Raw genomic sequence first — 27,109 nt, 5'->3', positions numbered from 1 at the left:
TTTTCTTCATTGCTGTTGAATATATATATATATATATATATATATATGTTAAATATTTTATTTTGTTCCATTAATGAACCTAACCTACCATGGCACCAGTGTAAGTCAGGCACAGACCACTAAAGAATGTTATTTAAATTTCTTTTTCCTATTGGTCTGATAGAGAAGATCTGGAATGCCATTGATAATTCTTATAGTGTGTATATAAATATATCTGAAGATAGATCTGGGAATGGGACTTACACTAGAAAATTTCTTTCTTTATAGAATGAAAATGGAGGATTGAGAAGTACCAATAAGTAAAGCAGGGATAGGATCTGGATTTATGGTTTCATTGACACAGGAAACTGCCCCATAAGGAGATGCCTTTTATCAAATGTTAGCATTTTAATCATATGTGTATGGTCAGACTAAGAGTCTGTGAGGTTGATCTCAAAATAAAATTGATGGGAAATCAATTATCAACTCAGTCAGTACTTTTTCTGCAACTTAAAGTCTTAGAGTTGCCAAGAACAAAGTTTCTTAAACTATGGGTTGCTACAGTGTATGGAAGTACATAAATGAATGTGGAGGTCATGAAATTATGATTTATTATCAGTGAATGTTTGACTTGTATATCTATTTTATATAACTATATACGTGGCTATGTGAAAATTTCTTGGTGGAAAAAGGATCACAAGTGGAAAAAGCTTAAGAAGTGCTGGCCCATATACAGGGAACCTAAGTGACTTGCCTGAGGTTACAGAGTTAGCATTTGTTAAAAGTAAGAAATTAATAAAATAATACTTTTAAACCCTTCCTTAATGGAGGGAGGAAGTAGGTCAATGTGCTCAAGCTTATCGTAGTGGCAGCTATGACACAGTATAGTTGAACAGGCTCATTTTTGAGGCAGAAGATTAAAATTCTAGATAACTATGCCATGGACTTGCTATTTAACTGGGGGAAATTATTTCACTTTTTAAAGTATCAGTAATAGAAGACTTTTCAGTTCTTAACATAATTATATGATTCTAGTGTTAAGATTATAACATAAATTATATTTCCCTCTCTGTTCTCCCTTAAATCATATAGAGAAATTCAGTACAATCTGATTTTTTTACAACTAAAATTAGAATTGTGGAATTTGGCACCAAAGAAGAAATATGAGAAAACACTTCTCCCCTATTACTTTGCAGAGGTCAGAGTCCAGGGGTAACTAAATACATATTCTCTAGATATAACTCACATCCATTACCTAATCTATTGATTCTTTCAAGATGGCACGAGAATTAAAAGTCATTTGACTCCTACCAACTCAGATAAGAATGAATATTTATGTTGCAAGTAACAGAAATCATTTACAGAAATACAGCAGTATATATAGCCTATCTGAGAAAAGTAAAACTATTTAAAATAAATTCAGGACAGATACATTCAACACCAAAACAAGTTCCTAGGAAGAAAAGAACATGCCCATTTTTTCTATCCCTGTCTTTGTGATACCCCTAAATTAAACATCTGTCTTTATAACAACATTTTAGTGGATTCCTGGACCAGTACTATGTCTAATCATCAGCCTTCAGAATGAGAATACAATTCTTACTCTCCCCCCATAAAGACATGAGAATGACCCTCCAGCAGTTTTACTGTGAATGTAATCTTGAACTTCCTTATTTTTTAGGAACCACTAGAATTTCTATCATACTGTAGTTGCAAGTAAATAAATGCTTGCTGAATTAAAGTAGCCTATAAACTCAGAGGTACCAATATCTCTATTCAACTTCAGAAATAGGACAAGAGTTTTGAAACCAAATAATAGGTTATCTTCTCGGTTTGTTATGGGTCAAAGTTAATATCTCATAGTCTTGTGTGAGGTAATAGAAAGCAGAACTGACAAAACTGCTTTAAGTAACAAGATACTAAGCATCTATAAAGATAAACCATGAAATGAAACCTCACAGTGAGTTCAATGAGAAAAATGAACTTTTGAAAGCATGAGCTAAAAAATCTTTTGGGCAGGATGATTTCAGAAAGGCCTGGAGAGACTTACATGATCTGATGCTGAGTGAAATGAGCAGGACCAGGAGATCACTATACACTTCTACAACAATACTGTATGATGATCAATTCTGATGGATGTGGCCCTCTCCAACAATGAGAGGTTCCAAATCAGTTCCAATAGAGCAATAATGAACTGAACGAACTACACCCAGGGAAAGAACTCTGGGAAATGATTATGAACCACTACATAGAATTTCTAATCCCTCTAATTTTGTCCACCTATACTTTTGATTTCCTTCACAGGCTAATTGTACACTATTTCAAAGTCCAATTCTTCTTGTACAGCAAGAAGAACATATAACATATGTTCTGTAAGAACATATATACATATATTGTATTTAATTTATACTTTAAAATATTTAACATATATAGGTCAACCTGTCATCTTGGGGAGGGGAAGGAGAGGAAAAATTAGAACAAATTTTGGCAATTGTCAATGTTATAAAATTACCCATGCATATACCTGGTAAATAAAAACTATTAAATAAAAAAAGATCTTTGGGGAACTGTTTGATCTCTCCAGACTCTTACCCAACTATATGTTAGCATGTAAACTTTGGACAAAGGACTGAGGAAGTGATTTGCTTTCCTGTAAGTTAAAAAAAAAAAAAGTAAGAAGTGGGTAATTTGGTGCATCATGGTGCATCAGGACCTTTCCAGAGAAGTTCTGAAATATCAGGCATAAATTGTGACAGGAGGTAGAGAAGGAAGGAAAGAGGGAAATAAGCATTTATTAAGTGCCTATTTTATGTCAGATACTATGCCAAGTGTTTTGCAAACATTCGCTCATTTGATCCTCACAACAACCCTTTATAGCTGAGGAAATTGAGTGTCTGTAATGTCTAGCAAATGTCTGAAAAGGGATTTGAATTCACATTTTCCTGATTTCAGGTCCAGTTCTATATTCATTGCCCCACCAAGAAGCCACTGGACTGATGGGCAAACTTTTTATTTAAAAAAGGCCTTATAGCCAAATCACTCTGTCTTTCATTTATTGGACAATAATAGGTCCAGGACAAGCCTTACTGGGTCATTGGGTTTTGATAGCTTAGGATGAGTATAAATATCAACATTTCTATTCAGACCAGAAACCATAAGGGTCTTCCTCTCCTAGTTATTTTTTAGGTAGGCAAACTAGATTATCTTTTGCTTCTTTTCTTACCTAGCTTTATATCTCTGAATGGATATTGTCTCAGACAAACTTAGACTTGAGAAAGACTTTAGCTTAAAAAGGCCAAAGTCTCCAATTTGCATCTGGAGGGGGGGGTCATCTCCAGTTGTCCTAATGTATATCTTGCATTGGACTCAGATAACTCTGGAGGAGAGAATGAGCCTGATGACTTTGTACAGCTCTGCTTCACTTAAATCCAATTCACTGGCAAGAGTCAAGACATCTCCCTGATGATACTGGTCATGTTCAAGATCAAAAGATTAGCAACATATTTGTTGTAATGGAGTTTGGAGGCATGGACCTTTGCTATGGAACTTGGAATCCCTTTATAATATTTGTTAAGTTGAAGTTTGCCCTACAATCGGAGATGCTCACAAGACTATAAAATATTTTTCTTGTAAAAAATAATACGTTAATATACTGCTTCTAGATAAGCTTTTAAAAGAGAGTTACATTAATCTCATTTGTATTCATCTATTAACCATGGTATTTCACCTTTTAATTTCAGATCAGATTAATACTAATAAACTAACATCAAATGTTGGCAAACAAACATAATGGCTGATATCTTAACCTGAATCTCTCCAGATTCCCACAAAAAGTATGATGGAACTCAGGATGATAGGGCTGGATTTTGAAGAAATGGTTGGTTATGTGAATGGAAATAGCCAGTTAGGAGACAAGAGAATTCACTGGGGAGATAGAATAGAAAGTTAGCAAGGATGGCCAATTGATAAAAGTAGACAGAAAAGAATTTAGTGGGAGTTATGGAAACTATGTGAGTAAAAATAGGAAAGAGTTTAATGGAAATAGATTTAGTCAAAATATAATATTAAACAATCTTAAAACTGAGATAAAACATTGATTTGAAAATCAGACTTCCTGGGTTGTATTTTAGTGCTTAGCACACAGTAAGTGCTTAATGTTTGGGGTTTTTTGGTGGAGAGGGGGCACTGACTATCCAGAAAAATCTTTGAGGATTTTCTCTACTATGTTACCTCACCAAATGAATAAGCACCATCACCATATCTATAGAGAATTTACTAGCAACAAAAATTTATTGTTGTTCAGTCATTTTTCAGTTGTGTCTGACGCTTTGCAACACAATGTGGGGTTTTCTTGACAATGATACTGAAGTGATTTATTATTTCTTTCTCTTACAGATGAGAAAACTGAGCCAAATAGGCTTATGGGACTTATCTAGGGTCCCACAGCTACTAAGTGACTAAGGATGGATTTGAGTTCTGGTCTTCCTGACTTCACAGCTGGTGCTCTGGGCACTGTGTCACCCAGATACCCTACTTATCAATAACTTAGAATCAATATGTTGGGGGTTGTTTTTTTTAAATGTATACAAAAAACAACTAAAAAGCTGTTCTAATTCACCTTTTCCTGAAATAGTTTCCATAAATTGCTCAGAAATATATTTTTTCTCAATGTAAATAATAAGGAAACAATTTTTCCAGTTGCCAATAATAACAGTTCAAGACATTAAACTAGGATTTCATGGAGAAGAGAAAGAGGAGAAAAAGTAGAAGAAAGGAGGGGAAAGAAGAAGGGAAAGGAAAAAGAAGAGGAGAGGTAAGAGAACAACTATTTTTAAAAAATACAAAATACTTCAAATGTGATAAAGGAAATTTCCATTCATCTGAATAATAAATAACCTAAAGTAAGGATAACATACAAGCTTTGTTCACTACTTCAAATGCAAGTTTAGTCAATTTTTTCATGCCTTGATAGAGTTCATATGGCACTATTCATCTTTTGTCTAGACAGTATACACACAGCATCTATCCAAGTGTCTGTTTAAATATGTGTCACATGGTCTGGTATTAGCCTGTTACCCTTTCTCTTTTTAACATTCTAATCTATTTTTTCCTTTTGTTTTTAAATAGCAGAGATTTGAGATCATCATCCTTCTGCCAAAAACACATGTAAAGCAGAGTAAGTAGAGGCTGAATCATCAGAAGAAAAAGCAATAAGGATAAAGGGATTGTTCATTGTATTTTTAAAGAAGCAATATTTACCGAACTAGAACTTTGCTGGTGATATTTTAAAAATTCTTTCCTAAATGTTCAATGATAATATTTTGTCTTTACATAATTCAATTTCCCTGAGGAGTTTTAATAGTATATTAAATGATAGTTGGATTATGGATAGTCAAGGGCCACATTCAATCATTCACTGCTGAATGCAACTTATAGTACTACTTTCCAGCATCCATATATCTCACATCTTTCCTTTATGCTATAAGTATTTTTATTCCTATCCAGAATGAAAACAATAACAACAATCTATTTCAAAGCTCTATCTTCACTTGCTACTATCAAAGTTCATTATTGTGACCCAGAATGGATCATGGATTTGAAACTGGAATGACTCTATACCTCCCTAAGAAAAATTACATAATGTTATTTGGAGGCTAACAAACTTCATTTGGTCATTAAGCATCCAAGAAAAAGAACAGATTTCCATTTTCTTCCAAATGTCCAGACTGTCTGGATCTGTTCAGCTTAACATCAGTACATTATTATTCTCTTGGCACTCAAGTTGCAAGAAAAGTTGTACTTCTCTACTCTAACATGTAAGTAGTAAAAGGAAAGAATCCTAACCTCTATCTCAAGAGTAAATACCCTGATTCTTTCCCCTTGGGGTCCCCTGCATCGGTGTCTTAGGTCACATGTACAGGTTCTAGCCTGTTATCCTTGCAGCTGCTTCTACCTTGAACCCTTTGATTAAAAGGTGAGCCCTTTAGTTAACAGGTCCTCACTTGGTGGCAGAGCCTCGTCCACCCTCTGGTATCGGCTAACATCCTGACGTACTGAAGGTAGCGATCGCAATGGCTGGTGGCCGTTGGCTTGAGAACCTAGGATTAAAGGTAAAAAGTTATCTGGGTATTAACTTTTCCTTTCAATGCTAAAATACCAGGTAAAATGTACCTGATTTTTTTTTCTCTCTGCAGTTTATCTCCTAGGTAGAAACTTGCGTAAATACACCTGCATGCTTATAAAGCAAAAGTGATGTTACCCAGACATGCACATGCGCCACCTCCCATCACCCCAATATAGGTCTTGATCCCAGTACTTTAAGAAGGTTTAAAATCTAGCACAGAATGAACAGAAATGGAAAAAAGGACTGAGTTGAATAATTTAGGTAGAGATCAAATAAACTTCAGTAGAAGCAATCTTCCTAGAAAAAGAATTTAGAGTGCACCTTTTCTATTTTAGACATATTTGACTGTTAATCTACGAATAATAAAATATTTAGAAATGCCCTATTCTACTACATGCTACTATATGGTCTGTCTCCTATATAGCATATTCACTTTGGAAAAGCCAAAATTTTATTTGCAAACTAAGGTCTTAAACTGCCTTTTGGCCAACATGCTAGCTTTATTTATTCTTCAAGTGTAATCATGCTCAGCAATCTGGCTGACATTTCTTGTGCTGCAGGTGGCAAGAAACAGGGAAATATTTTATGCAAAGCACATGTTTAGGCTTTCATTTCCAAGGCCACATTTTTACAAAGATAGAACTTCATGGTTCTTGAAAGGTTCTGAAGACTAATTACATGACTATTGTAACCAGGCTGTTTGTTTCAGACTAAGACCTCCCTTCCCCACAATGTATTTTCTTCTTCCTAATTAAAGCCATTGCATATCATAGGTCTTAGTGGAGTTTTGTTATGACTTATGAATTTCCTTTGACAGGCCAAGAAATTCCTAATAATTTTGGGGAAATTTCACTATATATAGCCACCATGTATTTCAAAGCCCCATTGTAGTATAGAGATAACTGGATTCTCACTAGTGGCCTATGAGTTCCTTCCAGTCCTACCAAGTTAGAAGGCAAGAGACTGTACGCCTGCCAGTTCAGTTCAGAGAGATTTATCATTGGCTGGTCACATGATGATAAATTGTGTCCAAGACAACTTGTGGGGATTATTTATTAAAGTGTGTGGGAAAGGAGAAGGGAAGTAATGATGGTAAATCTTTTTCACTGAAATCTCACAAATCTGAAGGACTGTACTGAAATAAATACTATACTGTTTTAGTAATTCCTATAGACAACCATTAGCCTTTTAAAGTCAGCAATAAGCAAAATTGCAAGTTTTGGATTGGGTATAGATTAATGACAGTTTTACTAATTACTCAGTAGTTCCACTAACACCATTTGAAAATCACTTCTCTCTGGTTTCACCCATTAGGATTACCTCCAGTAGCTCCTTCAGCTTGGGCTGTGGCCCCTTCACAAGTGTCTTGAGCATCCCCGGCATCTTCTTCCTGGGCCTGGCTCTCTGCTGTAGCCTGAAGACTATTCCTCCTCTGCCAGATCTCTCCCATCTCCTCTCCATCAGCCAAGGCAGGCCCGTCTGCTGCCTGTCCCTCCTCCTGACCGCTGGGTACCCTTACCACGGGCAAAGACCCAGGTGTGCACACGGAGTCCTGCGACCCTGCAGCAGCGGTACTGTGGGCAGACTCTGAAGCACAAGCCCCCTCCTCTTCATCCTGAGAGGAAAAAGCTGGAGTTTCAGGAAACCGGGCACTCTCCAGAGAGGAGCAGCGGGTATCCACTGAAGACAGCTGCGTGGTAACACTCTCGTTGCAGGAACTATCGGCCCCCTCAGCGTCGCTCTCCCCCTCGGGCCTGGTGCTGGCTTCGCTGACGCTCTCGGTCCGGGCAGGGTCACTGGGTTCTGTCTCAGATGATACCTGGGAAGGCTCAGACCCTTGGTCAATCGACTCAGTTTCACTAATGGCCCTTCTGCTTTCCCCAGGCAGATCCAAATTTCCCGGGTCTGTCTCACTGGTAGGCGGGTCACCCTCTTGAGAGTCACCCAATTCACCATTGCCTTGCTCTTCACTCGGCTGAGGTTCCTGGCCATTTTCTCCTTCTTCTGCAGCTGCATCTGAAACTGAGGAGCTGTCAGGGACCTCCACAAGTTCCTCCTCCTGCTTATTCTCCACAGAAGTGGCTTCAGCTGCTGGGGCTTCCTCCTCCTCAGCGGGGCTGGATTCTGGCTTTGCCGGACTCGCCGAGTTCCCCTCCTCAGTTCGTGAAGCACTACTGAACATCACTAGCCCCCCTTCCTCTTCCAAGGAAGAGGGATAACCCAGATCTTGCTGAAACTCATGATCCTCTTCATCAGAGTCAATATGAAGCATGGCGTTGAGTCTGGTATCAGTGGGGAAGCTGCTCCTTAGTTTGGGAGAAGCTCCCAGGGACCTCTCAGCACAGGCGGATGTCCCTGGCCTGGAATGACCATTGTGCTCAATGGCATCCAGATAATCGTTCAGCGAATCCTGCCGTCCTCTGGGAGGGGAGGTCCTGGAAGAACTAGAAGTTAGATCCTCAGGGTCTATTTCCATAGTAGAGCTAGTCCTAAAGGAATGCTTGGGAGTGCCATCTGGGCCACTTTCATCAGAAACTGGACCATTAGAGACTGCAGGGGAGTCGTGATGTCCCCCTGGCATGTCCTCATCATCAGAGGGACTCCCCAGGTCTCCGTTCACAGAATTTACTCCAAGGATGGTACCAACTGCTTCTGGGGAAGCATCTAAATAGAAACACAACATTTGGAAAGTAAATATATAGAATTAGTTTTCCCTAATCACAGGGCATGTCAACAAAACTCAAGTAATCTTGATTGCATTTGATTTAATTAAAGAAACAATGGAGGAGAAAAGGTATATCTACACACTCATAAATCCTTTTCCCATTGACTTTCATTAACCTTTTATGATCAATTTGTTTTTCCCTTTAATTTGCACAACAGATTAAAAAAATCGACTCTAGATCAATAATAAAAGATATAACATCTTTGTTTCTTACTGAATACAGTGTGTAAGATTTCCTAATTGGCTCCTTAGTATAAAAGGAAGATTACAAAAGAAACTCCCAATGTAGCCCTTTTAGCACTTGGGTGTCTATGAAAAACAAAGGCAGTACACATGACAATGGCAAAAAATTTGGGATTATCTAATTGATGTAGTGGATAGAGCCAGTCCTGAAGTCAGGAGGACCTAACACTTCCTGGCTGTGTGATCCTGGGCAAGTCACTTACTCCCAATTGCCTCAGAAAAATAAATTAAAAAATAAATAAAATTTGGCTACCTTTATAATTTATAAGTCCCCTGACTTATAAATTTAATCTTACTCAAGAGAAGATTAGTCATAAAATTTAATTTTTCTTAACATGTACATTGGCCATATAAGTTGATTTGACCATCTCATAGGGAACTCATCTCATCATTAATGAGCTTCCTACATAATAAACTCACTTAGTATACATCAAGTCAATTAAAAAAGTCAATTTAAAATGACAGCAGATATTTGGCATTTGGAATATAAATGAAAAAAATTACATCCTGGTTTTAGAAGACATACATGACCCAGATGCTTTTGTGAAATGGATTTTAATATTTGTCTTGGTAATGTCAGTACTTAATTTTTTCTGACAGCTCCCTTTCTTTGATGGAACTGCACACAGACAAAAGGATACTTTAAAGAAACTCATTTCCTCTAATAGCCATTTACTCACACAGATACCTCACCTTCATGAATAGAAGATGTAATCTCAACTTTGAATTGGAGATACCCACTCACATGGTCAGCTGGGAGCCTTCTGCCAAGGTTGTAGCTGAGCATTTGATCACTGCAAACAAAAACAAAAAAGAAACAAATGGTGTTTTCCAGGGTTTTTTACTCTCCTTCTATAAGTCATTCCTCAAATACTACAATATTTAGCCCAAGTTTCCCCATGATTTTGGGAGCCAAGTGCTCATAAATCAAAAACTCAAAAACTGCTATGTACTATCATTTTTTATGGGTTAGCATTAGGTTTCAAATTGAAAAACCAAAAAGAGGTCATTCTGTGGACAAGAGAAATTGTTAACAAAAATAGAAAATAGAACATAATAAAATACAAATACAATACAAATAATAAAAATAGAAAACAAAACATAGTATGAATATTTCCTTAGAAAGGTATTTCCTTAAAAAGAGAGATTATTTCCTATTGCTAGTATTGTTAAGGTCTTTTGAAAGCTACTAGATGCAAACTGTCAAGGTTTTAGTTTTTTTAGTATATTATAGAACAAGAATGTAACTACCTAATATAACTTTAATACTCCACATATTAAATAAGGAAAAAAAAGCTTTAAAAATTTGATTATATCTCATGTTGCACCATCTGGATGGCAGAATGGAAAGATAACTGGAGCCAGAAAATTTGTCATTAGCAAATTTGGGGTCCATAGGAAAAATTCTTTACTTAACCTATCTATCTATCAACCAACCAACTAAGAATTTACTAAGCACTAGGTATTGTGCTAAACATTAGGAATAGAATACATAGGGACAAAAATCCCTACTCTCATGAGGCTTACATTTTAATGGGGAAAACAAGTATAAATGCAGTGTGTTCCAAAAGTCTTACTGAGTTTTAAGTGTTAATAGCTTTTTTTACCTTTAATTTTAAAGTTTATAATTGCAAAAAAGACTTTTTGGATACTAAGTAAAAGTATATAGATAAACATAATGTAAATAAATGCAAAACTGTTAATAAAAAGCTAGTTTAGGAGGGAGAGCATTAACAACTTTTATTTAACATCTGTAAAATAAATGTTAAGCCTCAATATTATCTTCTACTTCTGTGATTCTTTAACACCCAAATCCAATATATTCATAGTCTTTGTTACAAGTAGATAATTTTTATTTTAGACCCAGCTTATTTTTAAGTAAAAAACTCTAGTACTAGCAAATCATAACCATTTCTGCTCTCATACTGCCCTCTAATGGATAGTGGTAAAGAGGGAAAAAATGAATAAATACATATCATTTGGTTTGCATTAAAGTTACCTAAAAATAATTAATGAAAATTTTAAATGTTCCTTAAAGTCTTTTTCCTTGCATAGAACTTTAGGTAACAATAACGATAGACATTTATTTAACACTTTATTCATCATTTCATTTGTTCTTTATTTTTTTTAATTATAGTTTTTATTTATCAGATATTTGCATGGGTAATTTTACAGCATTGACAATTGCCAAACCTTTTGTTCCAAATTTTCCCCTCCCCCGCAGATGGCAGATTGACCAATACATGTTAAATATGTGAAAGTATAAGTTAAATACAATATATGTATACATGTCCAAACAGTTATTTTGCTGTACAAAAGGAATCGGACTTTGAAACAGTGTACAATTAACCTGTGAAGGAAATCAAAAATGCAGGCAGAAAATAACAGAGGAATTGGGAATTCTATGTAGTGGTTCATAGTCATCTCCCAGAGTTCTTCACTGGATTATCATATGGTCTTTATAAAATTCATTAATATAGTGACTATTTCTATTTTACAGGTGAGAAAACTGAAATATACATATGTACATGGGAGAAAGAGAGAAACAGACAGACAGAAAACAAAAGTTTCAATTATTGATTATAGGGTGCTGAATTGGAAAGGGGAATGCTACAATAGAGAATTTTGGTTAGTTAGTGTCTAGGTCATAATGGTAAAAAGTCTTCCTATCTCTGACCTCTATATTAACCTTCATATTACTCATAGGGAGGCTTGGCTACAAAATGTATAAAAAGAATAATAATAATAGCATTTATACAACATGTTAAGATTTGCAAATTGCTTTACAAAGGTTAGTTATCTCATTTGATGCTCATACCAACCTTGGGAAATATGTACTTTCTTATCCCCACTTTAGAGATGAAGAAATTAAGGCAAACAAAGCTAAGTAATTTTTTCAGGGACACAGCCTGTAATGGTCTGAGGCCACATTTGAACCCAGCTCTTCTTGACTTCAGTACCACCACTGTCACATGAAGTCATGGTCTCATGCCATCTTAGAACCAAAGAAGTTCTCATTGTAAACAGAATGATTACATTTTTTAATTAATCAAAGAGAACCTGTTGAGTTCTCTCTTGAGAACTTGTTGAGTTCACCAATTTATGATTTGTAGTTTAATTTACACATTTAGTTTTTAAATTTCATTTATATATGTATATATATGTGTGTATATCTATATTTATATCTATCTATCTATCTATCTATTTATCTATCTATCTATCATCTATTTATTTAAGAACTCCTTTCTACCATCCTCCACTCAAATACTTTCCTTGCCTGAGATGATTAAAATACATTCATTTTTTTCTGGGTAATTTAATTATTTTATTAATAAGGCCAGAACATTATTAATAAATGGATGGTCATTTGGCCATTTCTCTTAGACCAAAGACAGTACATTCATTTTTGTTAAAAGGAAGATTATCTGGTTTTGAAGAGAAGTGATATAAAACATACTGGCACTAAGTTGAGACTCTCTTTGATGTAATCTAAAGAACATAATGCACTGAAAAGGGAAAGCTTTAGAGAAAAATTGGGCAGCAGCCTGAATCATTATGTTTAGGGAAACAAAAAAAAGAGTTCTCTGTTTTGGGAATATATAAATTTGAGAAGTTATCCTAGACATTAAAATTTCATCAATTTAAAATTTATGACAATATAAACAAAATTTTATTTGTCATCATTAGAGGTCTCAAATGAAGTTATAGAGCATGAGAATTGAGGGTGTCTATGAACTGGGAAAGTGAGTTTTTTGAAAGGACATCAGTACTTACTTCCATCATCTTGTAGGATCATTGATCTAGACTTATGAGGAACTCATAGAAGCCATTTAGGCCAATCTCTTTATTTTACAGTTGAAGAAACTGAGGTTCAGGAAGGTTAGACCTTGCCTGAACTACTGCAATAGTTTTTTTTCCCCCTTGATTACCACCCCCCCTTTTTTGGCTTCCTCAAATTCATTCTGTAAGTTTTTGATCAGGCTGTCTATTTGAATCACCATTCTTCAAAATCCTTCAATCGGTCTCCATTGACTGCAAAATACAATCTGAATTCCACTGACAGATGAAATTGAGAAATCAACTCTATTAGACTTGACAGACTTATAACTTTGCCAAACCCAAGAAAACCCAAGAAACATTATAAGATGTAGCATTGGCAATGGAGTGACTTACCAAGGACAACATAATAGTAGTAGAAATAGGGGATTAATTAGAACAATGTGAAAAGGTGGATGAATCTTTCTCAAATTGTTGTTCAAGAATGTGAGAAAGAGCTACTGACTTTCTATTCCAATTGTATCCTTGTCCATCCTCTCCAGTCCTGGGTGCTCCTTCTTACATCCCCAGCAAACTGAATCAGAAGAAGGAGTTGGCTCTTGATAGTCACTTTCAGCAGCATTACTCTTCTGAAATTCATTCTCATATGCTAACTTTTTAGAATTTAGTGTAGTCATCAATCAGCCTCCTAGTCAGTCTGCCTTGTTTCTCAAGCAGTTCAATTTCTGTTATGTCTTCTTCAAACCGAGCCCTGCTCTCACAAAGCATAGTATAGCAGAAACAGCAGTGATTCTGGAGTCAGAGCACAGGATTTCAATTCCTCCTATAAGTGTGGGAAAGTAAAAACCTTCCTGTATCTCAGTTTCCTTCGCTGTAAAATAAGATTAATCCAGAAGGCTTCTGTGGTCCCTCATGAGTCCAGATCACTGGCTTCATACTATAATAAGACTTCAATTTAAACACTGATATCCTCTCAAACAACTCAGTCTCTCAGTTCATGACATCCTCAATTTTCTTGATCTATAACTTCATTCAATCTCAGCTACACATCAGTCATTCTTTATATTTTATATTAGCTCATTGTTGTGTAATTGCTTTTCCCCCCAAGTGATCATAATTCCCTCTTCTTTTTTTCCACTTAACTAGATGCTGATAAATTTATACTTTGTCCTCAACATGACCTTGATTTTCTCTATTTCTCCCTATACTTAGAGTTCATCAAACCTCCTCTGGTCTTACATTCTTGTTTTTACAATGTCAGTATCCTAATTGGCTTGCTCGGCTACTTATCATCTTTTCTTTTGTATCTCTAGTCCTCTTGTTAACAAACCCTAACCCTAGTTCCCCAATACCAAATGTTTCTCTTTTTCTATTCTCATACTGCTGAGGGTCATTCAAGGAAGTCACACAAATGTACTAAATGGTCTCCTACTAATATATATTTGCTCTCACAAATGCCTAACAATCCTTTCATTTTCCAGTGGACACTCTCTGACAAGGCTGTTCCAAATCTTCATTTCTGTCCTCCAGTCTCCCTAGAGCAGGGTTTTTCAAATTTTTTCCACTTGTGACCCCTTTTTGCCTGAGAAATTTTTATGCAAACCCAGGTACAGGTACATACAATACAATAGGTAAATATAATACAAAAAATTACTGATAATTAGCCCTAATTCTGTGACTCCCACATTCAGTGTCATGACCCCATATGATATTGTGACCCACAATTTAAGAAACTTTGCCCTAGAGTATCCAATTCTATTTTCCCCTCAGCAAATGACATCATTTCTGACTTGACTAAGAAATTGAAGTCATTCCCTACTCCATCCCCTCAAAATCAGTACTCCTAAAACTGAACTCATCATCTTCTAAAACCAGTTCTCCTTCCACATTTCTCCATCTTTCCTAACATCATCACTAGTTTTTGGGCCAACAGGCTTGAAATCTCAAGATCATATTTAACTCCTCTCTTGCCCCTCAACTAGTCATCAAGTCTTGCCAATTTTCCTCCTGTTCTCTTTTATCCATGTCCTCTCTTTTATTTTCCACTGGTTATAAGGTCCACGTCTTTATCACCTTGCCTTGCAACAATGTTTTTTGATCTCCATTCTACTTTTTTCCTGCTTTCTCAAATTCATCCTGCAAACTTGAAGACAGATTGATATCTACCTTAAACATGACTGTTGTCTTCAAAATCCTTCAGTGGTTCCTCATCAAATATACAAAATACAATCCAAATATCACTGACTAATATTAATTTTCTACTTCAGAGGTTCTCAACTCTCTTTTGTGTGATAGACCCATTGCACAGAATATTCTAGTAAGGCTTATGAACCCCCTATCAGAATAATATTTTAAAATACATAAGAAAAAAAATTGGGGCAGCTAGGTAGTACACAGTAGATAGAATGCTGAGCCTAAAATCAGGAACTCATGTCTCTGAATTCAAATCTCTCCAGCTAGGTGAATCTGGGCAAGTCCCTTAACTCTGCTTGAATCAGTTTCCTTATCTGTAAAATGAGCTGGAGAAGGAAATGGCAAATCACTCTATTATCTTTGCCAAGAATCCAAATGGGATCACAAAGATAAACAGAAATGAAATGATGAAACAATAGCAAAAGAACATAGAATTACAAAGGAAACACTTTATTTAAATATAGTCATCAAAATATTAAAAAACAAACCTCGAGTTAAGAACTTGTGCTCTAGCCAATCTGGTCTACTCATCATCCCCCACTATATAGAGAGAGCATTTCTCTCTCTATGCCTGTGATCATGCCGTTTCCCCTCTCCTTTCCATTTTTACAAATCATAGTGATTTTTCAAGGATGACCTCAAGCTCTCTTTCCCTACATGAAACATTTCCCATTATCTGATTTCATGGTGATGGTCATATTTCCTCAATACTTATTCAGTGTCAGCTATGCACAAAACACTTTGATAGGCTCTAGACTTTTTCTCAGTTCTAAAACTCATATCTCTTATTGTTGATACCACTCCTGTGACTTATCACAATGCTTCCTTGTGGTATTCTCTTTTTCCTGTGTAGGTTCTTGTCTCCACAGTGATGCTAAAAGCTCTTTGAAAACAGGAATCACCTCCTAAGCCTCTTGGTATTTCCTTCAGTACCTTTCACAAGTCGGGATGCAATAAATGCTCCTTGATGTATGTGATAGTTATCAGGGCCCCCGACCATATGGATCAACAATTCTTTTAATGATTTGTTATTTTTCTTTGATGTTAAATGAAGTCTATAGGGAGCAGTAAGAAGAGCTTCCTTTTCCTTGAAAATCTGTTGTCAGTAACTAATTTACATCAACTATTGTTTGTATATTCTCATGTCAATCTAGAGTTCATATGTATTTATTTCTGAGAATTTGTGAAGAGATTTTTCTCTCCTGTGATATGAATTCAGCATCCTTGGTCCCTTAGTCCCTTAGTTCTGGTAACTCACATTTTATTTTATCTTGCCAGAGCCCAATCCCACTTCTACCTCCCCAGTTTCTCTAACCACGTCTCTTCCACATTAGAATATGAGCTCCTTGAAGACAGAGATTGTCTTATTTGATTTGTTTTCATTTCTTAGCATAGAACCTAATTTATGGTAAACACTTAAATGTTTTATTGATTTATCAACAGTATTTAACTACTGTAATGCAACTGAACTTATATTTAGATATATATTAAAAGTGAGTTGTAGTGACTGTTAACATTGAATTGTTGATTTTATCATATGGAATCAATGGAATTTTAAAACTTTGGATATATGATTTTATTTATGGAATTGCATTATTCAGGCTGATGAAGAACTTGTAGCAGGATATGACTATTATTTATGCATTTTTATACTTTATGTTATTGCTTTTTTAAGGTTCTTAGATTTGGAAGACTTGAATTACCTTCTATTCAATTGAAAACATTTTTCAGGAGAACAAAGGCCCCCAAAAATGGATAAAATATTTCTCTTTTCAGTATTGGTTAGCTTCCTGATTCCCTTTAGCATTAATGCCTTCCTTCTGAGATGGTTTCCAATTTATCCTGTATATATCTTATTTGCATATAATCACTTAGATGTTGTCTTTCCTATTATATTGTGAAGTCCTTGAGAACAGGTACTGTATCCATAGTTCTCAGCACAGTACCTAGCATATAGGAGGCAGTTAGATGGTACAATGGATAGAGTGCTGTTAGAATCAGGAAGATCCAAGTTCAAATATAATCTTAGTCATGTACTAGGTGTGTGATCTTGAGCAAGTCACTTACCCTCTAATTTGTCTCAGGTTCCTCAACTGTAAAGTGGGGAGAATAATAGCACTTTCTTCTCAGGAATTTTGTGAGGATCACATTAGAATATATTTGTAAAGCACTTAGCATAATACCAAGCATATAGTATATGCTATATAAATGTTAACTATTATTAATAAGTTATATAGCATTACAATGATATATTGTAATTAATAATGTAATATTATGATTCTATATAATAATGTTATAATAATAACAATAAGTCGCTGTTGACTTTATTTCTGAGTCAACCTATTATGGAGTTCATCTAAATTTGCCATTTCAGACACATATAAACTACAATAAAATGCAGATTTGTTATATTTTTGTTAAATTATAATCAAAACATTCTAAGACTAATCTGGAAATATACATGTGTGTATTTATGCGTGTATGTTTATGTATATATTTTTAGAATGAAGATTTTATTAAATCCTTGCTATTCAACAGATACTATTCCTGTCCTCAAGGACCTTACAATCTAACAAGGATGATAACATACAAAAGGGAGGTGACAGTCTGGAGTGGGGGAAGTATAATTTTGGTAGAGTATGAAAGTTTAGTTGCTTAAATGAATATATTTTAATTTACTTCAAGATTACTAAGGTTTCATTTAATACATGAAATGCTTTAGACCTTGTCATTAAGAAACAAAATTCGATTGTACGGAATTGATCAGTACAAAGTAACCCCTTATGTTAGAGTCAAGTTGTAGTGTGACTGGCCGTGGCTGATTAGATCAATATGAGCTCAGAATGCTCTGCCACAAGTTAGAGACAAATAGTCCTTAGGAACATTTAGAATGGATTCTCTAATTTTGCTCATCTTGAATTTACTTTGGATTAATTAAGCTCTGCTTTGCTCATACAGCACAGCAGAGTACACTCTGCTGGGTGATCTTGTGTCAATAGCTCCCATGTCATACAATCAATTCTAAAGTTCTTAACAGAGACCTTGAGAGTGTCATTTTTTTCTGACCACCTTGTGAGCACTTGCTTTATATGAGGTTTCTATAAAATAATCTTTTTGGCAAGTGCACATTTGGTATTCAAACAATATGACCAGCACAGTAGAATTGTCTCTCTGCAGTGAAGTTGGAATGCTTGTCACTAAAAGCGCCTATTCTGAAATATTGTTTAAATGTATAGCATATTGACAAGTATAGCTTAACATACGGATAGAGTTGCTAAGTATGAGCTACCAAGAAACAATAGTTTACTATAAGACATTACAGTCAAAAGGATTTTTTTTAAGCTGTCAGAATTTTATAAATGCAAGGAAATTTTTTTGATGTTTAGAAGATTGAGATTAGAATAGAAATCTGATCACTGAGGAAATTTCTATTAGATAATCATAAAAGTGATATTTTCCACTGACAGCATAGCAACTGATTTTCTTCAGAACCACAAAATAACTATTTGCTTACCCAATGGCTTGACGCTCCAGCAACCTCTGGACTGGTATGGTTAGTTTCCCAAGAAAACGCTTGATGATAGGACGACTCTTGGCAAATTTGTCTTTAATTTCAATTTCTAAGACATCAGTAAGAAGTGCAAAAAAAGAGTATTTCTAAAAAAGGAAAAAGGGATAACATTAATTTACCTTTAAAATAAATCTCAAAAAATTGGATTTTGATAGAATAAAGTTTCTATCTCCTCTTTTCTTGTATAACTATACTCTTTCCTTTAGTGATTTCACTGGATCTCTTGGGTTCAATTATTACACTAGCCAGATGATGATCAGATCTATACAACCAGCCCAAATCTCTCTCCTCAAGTCTAGTCCTACATTATCACTTGCTTCCTAGATTTTTCCATCTGGATATCTCACCACTATCTCAAATTCATCATGTCTCTATGGAACCCCTTATATTTATCCCCAAACCAATATTCCTCTAAACTTCCTTATCTATGAAGCGTACTACCATAGTCCTTTTCATCAACCAGGATGATAACAACATCAATATCAGTATCCTTTTCTAGTCTACCTCCCTCATTTTATAAAAGAGCAAACTAAAGCCCAGAAGTTCAATGGTTTACCCAAGGTCTCACAGGTTTTAAGCAACAGAGGATATATCTTGAATCCAGGTCTTCTGATTCCATAGACCAAAACTTTTCCAATGTATCATTGAACCACAATGATATTGGGGATTTTTAAAAAATCTTTTAAATTAATAGCAAAATGGAAACATTAGAGGAATTAAATATTATGGTTTTCACTAATGAAAGTTTCATTTCACTGAAGTTCCATATTTAAATTGAAAAAATTGGGGAAAGAGTTTCTAGCACTCAACAAAATTCAATCCAGTTGAAGATCATTTCATCTTTATGTAATTACCTTCAACCAGTATCATTTTCCAAATAGAAATGGATGGAAGTCTTTTTAATTTCCATAATCATAGAATCATACTCAATTTAAATATTCCATAAAGTTGACTATTTTCAATTAATGTTTACTCCTCACTGTTCTATTCAGTATTGTTACTACTATTTAAGCATGCACTAAATTAGGTATAATGTAACTGATAAGCTAAAAAAACAAATTTATGTAAAAAGAAATTGAAACACAAATAGTATATAACTTGCACAGGATCACTGTGAAGTGTGTAACAAAATTCAGAGATGTTTTTAATATAGTCTCACTTCTGTCCCCCAGAGCAGATTGGCACCTATGTGTTCTTATAATCACTATAGGTAGCACTAATGGGAAAAAAAAAAAAAAAAAACTATCTTAAATTTCAACCAATCATCTCACAGTAAGACTATATTGCAGAAAATAGCAGTTCAGAAGAATTAGCACATACTGTCTATGTCAATATGTCTAACCTGAAGTTGAACACTCACTTAATGACACTCCATCAAGTCAATTGTATTTCTTTAATTAATTGAAATCTAGAGCTTACAGGAATCCACAAATCCATTAGCCAAAGCCCAAGGGAGAGAGAAATCTCTTTAGCTTACTATGATCTATGTACTAGAATTCAGTGGTCCCTCGTGCCCTTTCTTACACAGGCCCTGGAAACCACTACCACATTTCTGACAATCCAAACTAGTTCCCAGAAGTAAACCACAGTAAGAAGCATTCAAAGGAAGAAAGAAGTAAATACCAGCTTGGCAAACTATTGAGCTATTAGGCATGAAAGACTTACAAGGCATACATCATTACCTCTCTGTGCCAAATTGGATTAGTTGTGTTACTGATGATGGTAGACCTTCGTTCCTGCCCATGATGGGCAAATGTAGGAAAACTGCTCTTCTTTCCTGGCTGAATTGACATCTTAAGGTAAGGATCAGGATTAAAGAACATTCCTTTTTTTAGCCCAACTGCCCTAAGATCTTAAAAAATAAAGGGGAGGAAAGCAAGAAAAATATTATATCAATATATCATCATTAGAAAAAGCAATTCAATGATTTGTATTTGTATTCAAAGCTATTACTCAAAATCCTTTCCTTGAAACCTCTTAGTGAACTTATATAAAATTCATTACAGTAAGATGGATGGGATATTTGGTACAGGATTGGTTCAGGGCATCAATTAGTTCAATGGGTTCTTTTAACAGGATACACAGAGAAAGAAATGAATGTTGGGGGAAAATCTATCGTATCTGATCTTTAGTTGACACTTCCTGTGTCATGGGCTAAGAATGCTTTTGATTCCCACATATAAGCCTTCATTATTACTTTCCAGGGTAACTTATTTTGATCTCAAAAATTTAATATATTACTTTGGAAGAAATCCTTCATAAACACACTATTACAAAAAAAGACAACAACCTCATTCTGTGGTAAGATCAAAGAGAAAAAAAAAAGAATTATTCAAGTACTTGGAGCAGGTATAAATTGAGTTCTGAAATGAATACGTAAACTGACTGAGTTCAGAACTGTAGAACAATAATATTATCCTGAAACTTTGGAAGCTTGTATCAATGCCTTAGAATTCATGAAAAAACCATAAACATATTCATTCAAATATTAAATGATTCATATCATCCTCCTAAATTAAAAGGAATTTAGAGTTCTGGCCATAAAAGGTTACTATGGCAATAGGGAAAATCCAAACACAAACCCAGAAGAAAACAGCAATGGCAAAATGCCTATATGTGAAGCCTCAAAGGAGGATATGAATTGCTCTCAAGATCAAACAGTTCTCTTGGAAGAGCCCAAAAAAGGATATTAAAAATAAAATAAGAGAGAGTGAAGAAAAATGGGGAAACAAAATGAGTTATAGAAAAGGATTATGCAAAAAATTCAAAAGGTTGGGGGGGAAAAAAGGCAACAGTTTGGAAAAGGAAGCACTGAAATGGATAGAAGAAAACACTTCCTTAACATTAGAATTGGTAAAATAGGGGAGGAGAATTCATTGAATAAAACAACTTTAAAAGTAGGATTGATCAAATGGAAAATAAGGTAACTGAGGAAAATAATTCCTTAAAAATCAGAATTGGACAAATGGAAGTGATGACTCAATGAGAAATCAAGAATCAATCAAACAAAATGAAAAGAAAAATAGAAGAAAGTGTAAATACCTCATTGGAAAAATAAACAACTTGGAAAATAGATCCAGGAGAGATAATTTAAGAATTAATGAACTATCTGAAAACCATAATAAAAAATAAATAAATAAAAAGAATTTGGACAACATCTTTCAAGAAATCATCAAGAAAATGCCTTAATATATTAGAACCAGAGGGTAAAATAGTCATTAAAATAATCCACCAATTACCTCCTGAGAGAGATCCCAAAATGGAAATCTCAAAGACTATTGAAGTTAAATTCCAGAATTATCAGGTCAAGAGAAATTACTGCAAGCATCCGAGAGAGCTGGGAGGGAGGGGAAGGGGATGTGACTTTTTCAGGGCTACAGAGTCAGTGTATGGTAGAGGTAAAACTTGAACTCACTTCTTACTTACTTCAAAGCTAGTTAACTTTCTTTTAGCCCTAGAATCAGGATAGTATACTTATTTAATATAAATCAAAAACATGCAGTGCTTCTATGGTCCAAAGTTGCATATGTATACACATAGAACTAGCATATAGCAAGAAAACCATCTCCTAATACAGGGCAGTAGTGTATGTCACAAAATGTAAAAAACAAACAAACAAACAAAAAAACACCTTTATCTGAAAAGCCCCTCAAGTCAAGAATAAAACACTAAGGACAGGAAGGATATTTGATCTGAAAAGGTATCCAAAGTAATAAAAGGCAGATAAAGAACCAGTCAGATGCTTCAAAGGAACTGCTATAATATCTCTTTAGTATCATATTCCCCATTCCTAGCATTTCAAGAATAGTGTGCTCATTACAAACATCACATTAGTATTTTACTGTCTGTGTCATCATTCCATAATATTTCACCTGACTTTATTTGGCATAATATACCTTTGAGAGAAAATGAAATGTATTTTTCTACATTTTTATATATGCCTTTTCAATTATGTTCACTTAATTTATAGGATTATAGATCCAAAGTTGGAAGAGATGATGGAGATTGATTAGTCTAACATTCTCATTTTACAAATAAGGAAATTGAGGCCCCATGAAATAATTTGCCCAAGATCACACAGATAGAAGTAAGGCTGGGATTCAGACCCTGCTCTTGCACTCTTTTCAAGTGACAGAATTACTTTCTCTACAAAGCAAATCCAAATGACTAGATTTCTCTGCAGCAAATGAGGCATGGTATAGTTATAAATGACAACCACCAAACCATATGGTTGATTTTGTTTTCTATTAATTCACACATTCCATAGTAGAGGGTGCTCATTCTCCCCACCCAGATCAGCACCTGCTCTGTGATTTACAGTTTCATAGGACACTGAGAAATTAAGTGACTTGCTCAGGGTCACGCAGTCAGTATTATCAGAATTGAATTTCTTCCTGTCTCTAAGACTAGCCCTCTATACACGATACTATATTATACTCACATCATTGTTCCTATTACTTTTCTTTCATCATGCACATAAATAACACAAGATTGGCCAGAAGATACTTTCAAATCAGCACTTTTATTTTCAGAGAAATAAAATCTTAGACATAGAATCTCAAAAATTAGTACTTCCGATTCATTTCATAGATCAAAACATTGAAGAGGAGAGATGTAAAATAATTTACTCAAGATCAGATTATCAACTAAGAGTACCATAGTTTGAAGCCAGTTTTTCTGAAACCAATTTTAATGTTCTCTAGTCTATAATATGAAGCTGTCAAAGAATAGCTTTAATATTCCCTATGAATTTTCAGTTATTCATGCCCCTCATTCAACCACAAATTAACAATGCAACATTTATGACTGCAAGCTTACTTTTATAGTTACTCACATATTTGCCAGTATAAAATTATTTATTCTCAAAATAAAAATGTTAGAGCCATATTAACTTTATGTAATAAAGTACAGCAATCATTACAATATTTACCTGCTATGACTCCCACATATATATTATCTCCAACTATTTAACTTCAAGGTTGTTAGAATAAGTTTGAAGACAAGGCAAAAAATGTATTTTAATTTAATTTTAATTATTTAAGACAATAATAATTCATTATCAGTTGCAAAATAGATCATATTTATAAAACTTCCTAAGAACTTTATAAATATTTTCTCCTTTTAACAAGTATCCACTATGTGCAAAACTCTATGTTAGGAATGGAAATTATTAAGATTAAAAAACAGAAGCAGTCCTTGCCATCAAGGAACTTACCTTAACCTGGGAGAAACAACCTATGCACATTTATGTACATGTTAAATATATCTAATGTTAAGATAATGCAATGGGGAGGTGCAATAATAACTGGAGGGGGCATCAAAAAAAGGCCTCATGCAGCAGGCTTTAGGGTTTCTAAGAGAAGGGGACAAGCATGTGAAAAGACATGGAAATGGCAGATGGCATGTGCTGTATAAAGAACAAGGAGACCAGTTTGGCTAAATTGGAAAATAACTGAAAAGAAAGACTTGTGCAAGGTAACACGTTAATGTGTTACAAATAACTTGCTTTGTCCTTACAACAACTTTGGAAGATAGGTGTTATTAATGAGGAAACTGAGGCTGACAGGTATTAAGTGACTTGCCCATTGTCACAGAGCTAGTAAGTGCCTAAGACCAGTTTTGGGCACAAAACCTTACCTCAGGCCCAGAATCTATCTCTGTACCACCTGTCTCTGAAAAGGAATGACAGCATAAGGTTGGAAAAATATTCTAGGAGCAGTTCCCAAAGTTCTTTAAATGCTCTACAGAAAAATTTACATTTTATCAAGAAAAACAGCCCTTGGCGCTTTTGGAGAATCAGAATTATTTAATCAACCTTTGCTCTAGCAAGATTAACTTGGCAACTAGACCTAGGATATATTGGAAGGGGAGAAAGTTGAATCAAGGAAACTAATTATGGATATTACAAACAATCCAGCTTTATGAGTTGTGTATTATAAAAATAGAAATTCTGGAGTTGGAAGGGATCTAAGTGGCCATCTAGTCAAATTATTGAATTAATTCAATATTTATTAAGCACCTACTATTTTCACTGGGCTAATGCATAGAAAGAGACAAAAGATAGTCCCCATCTTCAAAGTGTTTAAAATCTAATGGTTTATAATTCATATAAAAATACAGTTATGCTTTCTACTTTGTGGGAGTTAGAGGCTTAATGCTCCTTTTCCCCACCATGATCTGAAAATCCACAGAGAATGTTTTGGCCTTTGCTTCATACCAGAAAAGATGTTTGAATTGGTTTCCTTTTTCTTTTATGGGGTGTTTACAGTACCTCATTGTAAAATTTGGATTACGTATCTGGTCATAGACCCTGTCATCTGCTGACCTTTTGTGTATTGTCTGCCACTTCCTCAAAATTCCTCCCAAATTCCCATTTAATTTCTTATGCCAATCTACAATATATCAAGACTGCAATGTAGAAAGTTGCCATGTGGAAAGGCTAACTATAGATTCCCTATTCTAACCTAGTCATCAAGTGCTTGTCCACTCTCTACTTGGGGAACTGTAAAGAGGGAAAACTTATCATTTCTCTATGCAGTTTCTTTCCCTTTCTGATAGTTCTATATAGTTAGGAAATTTTTTTTTTTCTGAAATTGAGCTTTAATTTGCCTCTCTGCCACTTTCATCTTCTTTTCTTGATTATACTTTCTGAGATTAAACATAACAAGGCTAATCTCTTTTCTTTTAGGACAACTCTTTAAAATCTTGAAGATTGCTTTGATGGCCCCTTACTATTTTCTCTAAGGTAATCATTCCTGGTTCTTTCAACTGACCCTCATATGATATCGATTCATGGTCCTTCACCACCTGATTGCCTTCCTTTGCTCACTCTCCAGCTTATAAATGTCCTTACTTAAAATGTGGCGCCCATACTTTAATACAATACTCCAAATGAGATCTGGCAAGGGCAAAATATAGGGAAATAATCTCTTTCCTATTCTTAGAAGCTACATGTTTCTTTTTTTCTTTTTAAGCATTCTTTATTTTAAGTTTCATATCCTTTCCTTGCAGCCAATCCCTCTCTGTTACTTGAAAAAGCAAGTAATTTGCTATTGATTATAAATGCACAAAATTTCCTAATCATATAGAACTGTCTGAAAGTGGAGGAAACTGCATAGAGAGATAATGCAGCTAGATGGTGCAGTGGATAAAGTGCCAGGTCTGGAATCAGGAAAACTCATCTTCCTGAGTTCAAATCTGAAAAATGAATTGGAAAAGTAAATGGCAAATTACTCTAGTATCTCTCTCAAGAAAACCCCAAATGGGCTTACAAAGACTCCATGGCTCGCAGTCCATTACTGAATAACAATTCATGTGAAGTTGTGTAAAACATATTTCTATATTAGTTATGTCACAAATTTTTTTCCATAGAAAAAAATAAAGTTTAAAAGTATACTTTAATCTTTATTGTGAACTCATTGATTCTCTCTCAGGAAGTAGATTTTTCATTATGAATCCATTAGACTTGTTTTGGGTCATTATCTTGATCAGAGTAGCTAATCTTTCACAATTGAGTTTCATTACAATAACATTGTTACTATATGTATATACAATGATCTCCTGGTTCTGCTCAATTAATTTTGTATCTATTCATATAAGTCTTCCCAGGCTTTTTCTGAAACTACCCCTTCTGTCATTTCTTACAAGTTAATTCTTTTCAATGTAGCTCAAGACCATATTAGCATTGTACTTCTGATTTATATTGACCTTGCAATTTTTTCACATCTAGATCTTTTTCAGAACTGTTGAATAAGATTCCCCATCTGGTATAAGCCAATTGATTTTCATTTTACTAGAATAAACCTAATGCTCCCACTTAATATTCTTTTGGATCTTTTAATTAAAAGGTACTACATAATCAATGGCTTAGATATCATTTCCAATAATAGAAGTCACAACTATTAATACTCAATCATTCGATGATATTCCTGTCCATGTCCTACTATAAGTTTGTGAAAAGAGTCAATCCAATATGCTAGAGGCCTTCCTATCTTTCCTCTAACATTATGAAATTATTGACCACCCAACTATCATATGTTGTATTCATCACATGACCAATCCATTTTCTCTTCCTTTCATGTATTTCTCTGATGAAATCTCATTCTTTAAAAAAAAAAAGTATTATTAATAATGACAATATCTACCATTTATATAGCACTATAAGGTTTGAAAAAGCAATTTATCTATGTTATTTCACTTGATCATCACAACAAAACTGTGAGGTGGATGCTATTAGCATCCCTATTTTAGAGATGAAAAAACTGACTGAGAGTTAAGTGATTTGTCAAGGGTCATACACTTCCTTAGTAGTTGAAGCAAGAATTAAACTGAGGTCTTCTTCACACCAAATCCAACACAATCCACTGTGTTTTTTTGCTGCTTTTTTCTTTTTCATAAGTCCCTTTTTGGTTATAGGTTGTTTCTCCATCATATTCTCCTTGTGCTAGTCATTTCTGATACTCTAGAAGTGTTGTTTTTCAATCCATGCTGAGAAAAT

The 27,109-nt window shown here is 34.7% G+C and overlaps 1 protein-coding gene across 5 annotated transcripts in view; it reads right to left on the bottom strand.

The window, feature by feature from the left end:
- The window catches only part of HECW2 (HECT, C2 and WW domain containing E3 ubiquitin protein ligase 2), a 425,511-nt gene that overhangs the window by 118,758 nt on the left and 279,644 nt on the right, over window positions 1–27,109 (bottom strand). For 4 of the 5 annotated variants that reach the window (XM_074302808.1, XM_074302809.1, XM_074302810.1 and 1 more), the window contains 5 exons: window positions 20,295–20,464; window positions 18,556–18,698; window positions 9,765–9,865; window positions 7,424–8,767; window positions 5,982–6,077 (listed from right to left, as the gene is read on the bottom strand). In XM_074302808.1, coding sequence (XP_074158909.1) covers window positions 5,982–6,077; window positions 7,424–8,767; window positions 9,765–9,865; window positions 18,556–18,698; window positions 20,295–20,464 — 1,854 coding nt within the window. The remainder of the gene's footprint in view (window positions 1–5,981; window positions 6,078–7,423; window positions 8,768–9,764; window positions 9,866–18,555; window positions 18,699–20,294; window positions 20,465–27,109) is intronic. The other variant, XM_074302811.1, reaches the window with a different exon arrangement.

This window comes from Sminthopsis crassicaudata, chromosome 3 (genome assembly GCF_048593235.1).
Source record: "Sminthopsis crassicaudata isolate SCR6 chromosome 3, ASM4859323v1, whole genome shotgun sequence".
Taxonomy (NCBI): domain Eukaryota; kingdom Metazoa; phylum Chordata; class Mammalia; order Dasyuromorphia; family Dasyuridae; genus Sminthopsis; species Sminthopsis crassicaudata.
This window is presented reverse-complemented; position numbering and strand designations above follow the sequence as displayed.